Genomic DNA, 9,591 nt, shown 5'->3' with positions numbered 1-9,591 from the left:
ACATGACTGCACACTAGTACACAAAGCCATGTCCATAAAGACAGGGATGAATGAGTTTGGAGTGGAAAAAGTCCACAGAGTCCTGAAGTCGTTCCAATAGCATACCTTTGGGATGAATTAAAGTGGAGACTGTGAGCCAAAGTCTTCTTGTCCAACATCAGTACCTCACAAGTGTGCTTCTGTAAGAATGGTCAAAAATTCCTATAAACATGCTCCTAACACTGTGGAAAGCATTACCAAAAAAACTGAAGCTGATGTAGATGTAAAGGGTGGCCTGACATTATAATGAGCCCTATGGATTTAGAATGGGATGCCATTTAAATTTATATGCATGCAAAGGCAGATGAGCGAATATTTTTGGTAGTATAATCTAAGTTGCAGGTTTATCAGTCAAGCAATCATAAATGGAACAAACAGAATATGTATCATATGTTCTGTTTGTGTTTTGCATTTTATTTTATTTTTTGAAGATTAATTTTTAAGCACCCTTTTAATTTTAATTTGCACACTTTATTTCACACCCTGAAAACTATGTGTAACATTGAGGCAAACTGTAGAAATTCTAGGGTTTGTAAGGGAAAGCACAGGGGATATTGTGCCATCTAAAAGGATAATGTTTAGATAGATGGCCTTACGTTATCTTACAGTGATAAGTGATAAGATAATGTGAAGGAGTGAGCACTAACTGATTGCACAAGCAAGGAAAATCTCTTTCTTTGTTTTTTTTAAATAAAGGGTATATTTTGTTGTTTCAAAACACTTTATGAAATAAAAAAGAAATCTGAAAACAGTCAAGAATGATTTGTTGACAATGTAAATTCATGCAGCAGGTGGGGGATCAGAATCACCTGTATTATTTTTTCCTTTCCACTCATTTGAAAGTTTGTTAGTGGTTTATCACTTGTTCCAGCACACGCAAACGTCACACCATTGTAAATCTGTTTATTGCACAGGATAACGTGTATTCACTCAAGCCTATTTCCAAATCACATAAATGTTTATTATGGCACTAGCTGTGAAACATTTTCATGATGAAAGGTCGTGGCCAGTCTTCAACAAAGGAGAGATATAAAATAATCAACGCGGTTAATCTTAGAAGATGGGCACTTCTATATTGTTATGTCATGATGTTTCTCAGTTTATGATCATCTTTTTTATTATTGTCACATAGCTGACAAACATTGAGTGATAATTATTTTTCATACTTCTTCTATTATGTTTAGGTATCAGTCATTGGAGTCATTCACTTCATCACAAAATGCACCCATATGATCGATGTACTTTATATTATGATATAATCGTGCTTTATTTGCTTTAATTTTTTAATTTATCAGTTACAACTGGAAACTAATGATTTTCCATAACAACTGACATCAAATTTTCATGTTATTATTATATCTTATATATTATTATATTATATAAAGACACAAAGCTGACATACACATGTTGTATACTTGGGTCTACAAAACTTCACACATTAAAAAAAAAGAAGGCTTCTTTTCAGGAATCAAACCACCAACCTTCAACCGAACTTTATTATTGAAACAACAACAAGGTCATCCACTTTAACAACCTCCAACCCAACTAAAAGAAGAGGGGTTAAGTAAAAACAAGAGTTATTTGAGAATAAATTCAAACCTTTATTATTAGCACAGTCATAAACCAGGTAGGAATTATTTTCTATCTTGTATTATGAGAATAAAATGTTGAAATGAATGAATAGAAAAAACATAAAGGAATAAATACTTCCTCCAATGATTCATTTTAAGACTGACTTTAATCTGGAACATGACAGCATAACAATATGATTTGTATCCAAAACAAAAATTCTATCAGGTATCATATCATCCTATATTTAATTAATGAATAACCATGAAACCAATTGAGCGTTTCCTTGGCTGTGTGTGGGATCACTGTCTTGCTCAAACGTCCACCCTCATTTCATTTTCATTATCCTGGTAGATGGAAGCAGATTTTTATCAAAAATGTTTCAATACACTTTTCCATTCACCCTTTCTTCAGTTTAAGTGTCCCACTGCCGTGTGCTGAAAAACAGCCCCACACCACGATGTTCCCACCTCCAAACTTCACTGTTCTTATGGAGTTTCTGGGGTGATATGCAGTGTTTTTTGACACCCAAACATCAAGTGTATTATGGCATCCAAAAGCAAAGTTTAAATGTACTTCAACATGCTTTTTCTTCAACACTGGAGTCTTACGCAGTGAGCATGGCGGTGGAGTGAGTAACTTATTGTCTTCTTTGGAACAATTGTACTTGCTGATTCAGTGTCTTCTTATGATGTTCTTTCCACTTCTGGATTATGGCCCCAACAGTGCTCACTGGAACCTTCAGTAGCCTAGAAATTCTTCTGTAACCAGTGCTATCAGTATGTCCTCAGAGAGCTCATTGATTTTATCTATCATGAGGTGTTTCTTATAGGTTAGAGGCCATCAGTTGGGACTGAATCAGCTAATTACTAATTCTTGACAGAATTGCTTTCTAGTTACAGATGGATTTCTGCGAGTGTCTTGACTGGTTTTTGTTTTTGCAACTTCCTTTCTGTGTGTGTTCAATACTTTCCCCCCTGTATTATTTCTTATTATTTTGCATAATTTACGGACATCTATGGTTTGATTTCTTTGCGTGTGTGGATTGGATGGGTTGTTAGCGATTGAATTCTGATAAGAATTTCATGTCAGTAGCAAATTTAGAAATATATTTATTTAGAAAATTGGTGACATGTTCTATACTTACTTTACCCCCTGTATGTAATATACTATATAATGATATGATATGTGACCGGTGACCCAAGGTACACCAGGGTCATATACGTGCCACATTGAGTAAATTATTGCCTACATATAGCTAAGACTAAGCAATCTCTTATCAAAGCATGTCCTAATAATCAGTACACTTATGACCTAGATTTACAAAAGACTGCTATATTGTCTTTGTGTTCGTAGAACAATCAGGTGTATAAAAGGCCAAACTTTGTTGCGGCTGTTTGGGTCTTTCTTCTGGTTTGACGGTAAATGAACAAGGGGCACAGCCCTTATTCTCTCTTAATCATGGTTTCTTTTCTTTTTTTTGCTGGTGGGTAGGTGGGTGGGAGGTTGTAGCTTTTATAGTGTTGCTTGATTTGTAGAACTGACATCATTTTTTCTCTTAGAGTCATCAAGTGAAATATTAAGAAGTCACTCTAAGATGGCCAGGCTCACAGTTGTAGCAGGTATTTTGGGAACTTATTGCATGCATACAATATAAATGTAAACACTGACATTTATTTTATCATGCTTTTGCCTACATTCTAATTTTTCTTAGGTTTGTGTCTGGTGATGAGCCAGCTGGGTAAGTTTTTTTTCTGTTTCTTTTTTGTTAAAGAAAATAAATTTTGATCACTACTTGTGTATCACTACTGGGACCTGTGCTTTATTAATATTACTTTGCACCACCACAGGATCTGCCAGCAGGATGGAGTGCTACTTCACCAACTGGTCCCAGTACAGGCCTGGAGATGGAAAGTTTCTGCCACAAAATGTGGACCCTTTCCTATGCACCACCCTCATCTATGCATTCTCCATCATCAACTACAACAATGAGCTGGTTACCTACGAGTGGAATGACGACGTCCTCTACAAGTCTTTCAATGATCTGAAGACCAAGTAAGTGGATATTATCCTATAGGTCAGAGGTAAAGCAAAACACAATACCTCTTGAGCGTATCGTGTCTTTAAGAGTCTTCCACTAAGATATTACAGTTTCTTTAATGATATTACAAGTTTTCTGATGTTTCCAGGAATCCCCACCTGAAGACTCTCTTGGCCGTTGGTGGATGGAACTTTGGGTCAACACAGTAAGAAATACTTTAAAGAAAGAAAATTATTTCACGTTAGGACAATGGTACGTAGCTAACCAAATATTGTGTGTAAACCATCAGTCTGAATCAAATCAAAATCAAAAAGAAGTTTCCATTATTAAACACAGCAAACATTAATCACAATTCTCCTGTTAAAGACATAAAGCACTAAGCAGATTTTACTATAAAGATCAAATGTTAACTTGGTTTTTGTGTTTTTTTGTTTTTTTGCAGGTTCTCCATCACAGTTTCTACTGCAGCTAATCGTCAGAAGTTCATCCAGTCTACTATCAGATTTCTGAGGACTCATGGATTTGACGGTCTGGATTTGGACTGGGAGTATCCTGGATCCCGTGGAAGTCCTCCTGAGGACAAACAGAGGTTTACTCTGCTCTGCAGGGTGGGTATAGATCTCCATTTTTTAAAATCTACATCTCATTGATGTTGTTTCGTTTGTATCATACTTGAATGGTAAATGCTAAATGGACTGATTCCACTAACCTTCCAATCGGTAGATGATCTGCTATACCTCCTAAACTACAGCCACCCCATGGACTCCATTCTTACACTGTTATGTGGTGCACTTTTATAGGAACTTGTTGCTGCCTTTGCAGCTGAAGCCCAAGCTACCGGCAATCCCCAGCTCATGCTAACTGCTGCTGTTGCTGCTGGAAAAGGAACCATTGATGCTGGATATGAGATCGCTGAGATAGCCAAGTGAGGGTCCTGCTTTATAAACCATCTTACTTCATCTACTACTTTTAGAAATCTGACAGTTGTGCAATGTAAGCATGAAAGTCACTGTTTATGTTTATTTTCTTATTGCAGAGAATTAGATTTCATCAATATAATGACCTACGACTTCCATGGAACTTGGGAGCAATTCACTGGACACAACAGCCCTTTGTACCGTGGATCTCAGGACTTTGGTGACCTTATCTATTTCAACATTGTACGTAAACAGTTAAAACTGAAATAAGATTCATTTAAAAGATAACTGTAACTTTAACAGGTAACTTCTTATGAACACAAACTTCACATTTTTTAACTTCTATAGGACTATGCCATGAAATATTGGAGAGACAATGGCACCCCACTGGAGAAGCTGAGGATGGGATTTGCATCTTATGGTCGTACCTTCCGCCTGACATCATCAAACACTGGTGTTGGTGCTCCAGCTAGCGGCCCAGCATCAGCTGGTCCATACACCCGTGAAGCTGGATTCTGGTCTTATTATGAGGTACATTTCTTAAGGCTGGAATTTAATGATTGCCTCATGATGTATAGCATATGTTGCTTTGATATCTAATGATATTTATAAAACGACAAATGTTAACCATGTAGTCTGTGCTGTAGATCTGTACCTTCGTGAAAGGCAGCACCATTAACTGGATTGAAGACCAGAAAGTCCCCTATGCTTTCAAAAACAATGAGTGGGTAGGATTTGACAACAAGGAGAGCTATGAAACCAAGGTAAGTGAGAAAGCTTGCATCATTTCTTTTTGTTTAACACATTTGTGTATGTACAAGGTAGTGATATCAATCTCTGTTTAATTTTTCCCCAATAGGTACGTTACCTGAAAGATCAGAAGTTTGGCGGGGCCTTTGTGTGGGCTCTTGATTTGGATGACTTTGCAGGAAAATTCTGCGGGGAGGGTCCCCATCCTCTGCTCTCTCATCTGCGCAACCTTCTTGAAATTGGTATGTCCAAAGCAGATTCACATAGATTAATTATTTTAGTCTATATATATTTAATAAATTAGTGTGGAACTGTTATCATAAGAACCTCTGTAATTTAGATAAGATGTTACTACAACAGTCAATAAAAATACAAATATGTTCGATACAGTTTTGAACTAGTAAAACTTTTGTATGAGGGCAGTAAATGTTCTTCATGTAGCGATTGGAGTAATGAACAATTCATGTTAATAGGTCAACAGTGGGTTGGGTTAGGGTGAGGTTGTGTTTTAGCCAGTTACGCATTAAGGGATTCATGCTTATTGATACACATGAATGAAAAACCACCAATAACACATAATTCCTTTGATCTGTACTGTCAAGAGCTTCCCCCACTACCCTCAACCACCACCCCAAAACCTGGAGCGAGCACCACTTCTCCACCCAGCACCACCACCACTACTACCCATGCCCCAGGAACTGGATTCTGCAATGGGAAACCTGATGGCTTATATCCCCACCCAGATGACAAAGCCAGCTTCTACATGTGTTCTGGTGGCAACACCCACGTGGGGCAGTGTGGAGCTGGATCTGTCTTTGATGACAACTGCAAATGCTGTAACTGGCCTTGAGCCTGGAGCAGAGGCATTGTGTATTACATCTGGTGCCAACATCATCTATTAAAGGGACTAAAGTGTATCAGTGTATCCTCTATGTACACATTCATTCACCTATATAACTCGGGTCCTTGGATACATAGATAGAGTTGCCATAAACAGGGTATAACTCGCGTCATCAAAAATGAAGGCCTCAGTTCAGACATCATCAGCCTAATAGTGATTTTGTCTTGTACAAAAAGCAAATAAAACAAAAATAATGTCGCAGTGGTCACCTCAGCTTTGAATAAAGTGTTAATTACTGCTTAGAGTTTCTAACCTTGCAAAATGCACTATATTGCCAAAATTATTTTCTTTTCTGCTTTCACATGCATAGAAGTTTAATACAATGCTGACCCACCCGTTGCAGCTATAAAACCTTCAACCCTTCTGGGAGTGTTAGTAGTGTATTTATGGTAACTTTTCACTATTTCTCTCGAAGCACATTTGTGAGGTCAGACACTGTGGGATAAGAAGCTCTGCTCTAATTCAATCCAAAACTGTTCTATCGGGTTGTAGACAGGACTCTTTGTAGTTCAGTAAGATTCTTCCACATGAAATTTGCTCAACCATGTCTTTATGAACCTTACTTGGTTCACTGGTGCAAAGTTATGTTGACACTGGAAGGTACGGTGGCCATGAGAGGCCAAATGGACTGCAACTTTAGAAAACACCAGCAAACAGAAAAATGCTGCAAAAGGACACATAAACACCAAAACATGCTAAGCATTGCTCTGGGAGACACTTAAAAGAAGTGGAGAATTTTTCAGATTTGTGAGGAATGAAAATACTATAGATATAGGTTTGCTATTAGATGTTAACTATTAGCCTGAAAATCTGTCATCTGTTGAAACACACATGAGGGTTTATATGACTGCTGTTTTGCTTTAGGTGAAATAAACAACTAAACTCAGACAACTTGTGTTTTTCAGGGCAAGATGCATTGTCCATTCTGTGGGTTTAAGTTTGAAAACAAATTTCATTGTTCATGTGGAAAAAAACAGCTTTGTCCTGGCTAAAGCTGCTGCCACAGCAGCAGACCTCAAATACTAAAGAGGTAATACTTTCTGCACTGGCTGTTATCTTTTAAGTCTAACTAGTTTTGTAAGAAAATAAAATGAAGAGGGCAAGACTTGTTCACATGTTTGGTGTTTGAACTTTTCAGATCTGTATTCATGTATGTTATCAAGAAAAGTAATCTTGATCCTAATGTCCTCTCAAACTATAGGCCGGTATCTAAACTCCCTTTTATGGCTAAAGTCTTAGAGAAAATTGTTCTTAAGCAATTGCAATCTTTCTTAGAGGCAAACGGAATCAATGAAAAATTCCAGTCTGGTTTTAAACCCCACCACAGTACCGAGACAGCCTTACTGAGAGTTTTTAATGATCTCCTCGTAACTGTTGATACAGGGCGCCCTGTGGTTTTAGTTCTTTTAGATTTGTCCTCTGCTTTTGATACGGTCGACCATGATATTCTCCTTTCGAGGCTCGAACATGTAGTTGGTCTTAAAGGCAAAGTACTCTCCTGGTTTAAATCATACCTAACTGAGAGGTCTTTCTCTGTCTCTATGGGAAATCACTCTTCTTCCTCCGCACCCCTCCGCTGTGGTGTGCCCCAGGGGTCTGTGTTAAGTCCCACGCTGTTCTCTCTCTATTTGCTACCCCTGGGAAAAATTTTCAGAAATCACAATATCTCTTTCCACTGCTATGTGGATGATATCCAAGTCTATTTCCCTCTGGATTTAGATCTCCGATCCCCGCTATTGCCGTTGCTTAACTGCCTGTGTGATGTCAGAGACTGGCTATTTCATAACTCGCTTACCCTCAATGAAAACAAAACAGAAATTATCGTCTTTGGTAGCCATATGCCGTTGAAACAGCTATCGGGGACCTTAGGTTCTTATGCCAGTCACCTATCGTCTACTGTTAGAAATCTGGGAGTAGTGCTGGACAGTTCCCTCAAATTAGATAAGCAAGTGGCTGCAGTGGTAAAAACCAGCTTCTACCAACTACGCCAAATTTCGAAGGCAATGCCTTACCTACGACACAAGGACCTTGAAAGGCTCATTCATGCTTTCATAACCTCTAGACTGGACTATTGTAATTCTCTTTACTTAGGCCTCCAACTCTCCCTCATCCAACGCCTACAATTAGTCCAGAATGCCGCAGCACGCCTTTTAAGCGGCACTAGAAGACAGGATCATATCACTCCTGTTCTAGCTAACCTCCATTGGCTTCCTGTCAAGTACCGTATTGTTTTTAAAATTCTTCTATACACTTTTAAAATCTTAAATAACTTGTCACCCAGTTATTTGATTGACCTTCTTAATTTATATATCCCTACAAGGGCACTCAGATCCTCTAATCAGGGGCTCCTAATGCAACCAACGTCTCGACTAAAGACGAAGGGAAATCGTGCCTTTGCTTTTGCTGCACCAAAACTGTGGAACAGCCTGCCGGTTGATGTCCGTGCGTCGGAAACTATTCAATCTTTCAAATCACGGTTAAAAACCTGTTTGTTTAAGCTTGCCTTTCAAACTACTTAGCTTAATTTCTTCCCGGTTCATGCTTGTTGCAATAGTACCATCCTATAACTGTATTTTTGTTGTTGATTGTTTTCTTTTGTTGTAAACCTGCAAATATGGCTCGTCTGTGAAGCACTTTGTTGTACCTGTGACTTTTAAATGTGCTATAGAAATAAAATTGAAATTGAAATTGAAATTGATAAGCAAATAGTGTCATAAATCAAAGAATTTGTTTGTAGTTGGGAAATTGTAGACATCCGGTGTGATATGACTGATAAATCTACATTTCTGAAAGCAAAAACGTGTTTGTGGTGGATCTGACTGGGAAGAGGTGGTGTTTTATGTATACTATATTCATATGTTTTTCCAGTATTAACTTTATCATGTTTGCTTTTGAGTTATATACAAAGATAAACTAATGAAGAGCCTCTTACTATCTCCCTCTCATTCCCTCCTTTCAGCCAAGTCATTTGTTCAGCATTTGTTCAAATACCCTGAAGGTAAAGAGCCTGAAAGGAGGATGCTCTCAAAATCCAAAAAGAAAAAAAAAAGAAATCAAAGAAAACAGTGAAGGTTTTTATTAAAAAAGATTTGAAAACTTTTATTTTGTTGTCTGACAACAGGTTTTCAACCTGTGACCACCATCATTTTTTCTAATATGTAATCTATCTTTTTGCTGGGATGATGAACAAAACAAAGACTGACAAGAGACCCATAAGAGGGAAAGCACTACCATTAAATGTTGAACCAAGCTGGTCATCTGAGAAGCTCTTGGGTGCTGCCATTAAAAAACTGAAAGACTCAACCATGAAATCAACCATGATATGGATATGGGAGATGGAGAATACATCCTGCTCTATCCTGCTCTAAAAGAAA

General features: G+C 37.9%; 1 protein-coding gene across 1 annotated transcript; it reads left to right on the top strand.

Annotated features, from left to right (window-relative positions):
• The first annotated feature begins 3,205 nt into the window (after positions 1-3,205).
• LOC102198520 (acidic mammalian chitinase-like) lies at positions 3,206-6,166 on the top strand. Its single transcript, XM_005754847.1, has 11 exons — positions 3,206-3,230; positions 3,323-3,349; positions 3,459-3,663; positions 3,798-3,854; positions 4,092-4,257; positions 4,450-4,574; positions 4,686-4,809; positions 4,915-5,097; positions 5,214-5,330; positions 5,426-5,558; positions 5,919-6,166. The coding sequence occupies exons 1-11, from the start codon at positions 3,206-3,208 to the stop codon at positions 6,164-6,166; spliced, it is 1,410 nt and encodes a 469-aa protein (XP_005754904.1).
• Positions 6,167-9,591: the final 3,425 nt, after the last annotated feature.

Source organism: Pundamilia nyererei, unplaced genomic scaffold (genome assembly GCF_000239375.1).
Source record: "Pundamilia nyererei isolate P.nyererei 1_Seehausen unplaced genomic scaffold, PunNye1.0 scaffold00691, whole genome shotgun sequence".
Taxonomy (NCBI): Eukaryota; Metazoa; Chordata; class Actinopteri; order Cichliformes; family Cichlidae; genus Pundamilia; species Pundamilia nyererei.
The sequence above is the reverse complement of the archived record's forward strand: the minus strand, read 5'-3'. Positions and strand labels throughout refer to the sequence as shown.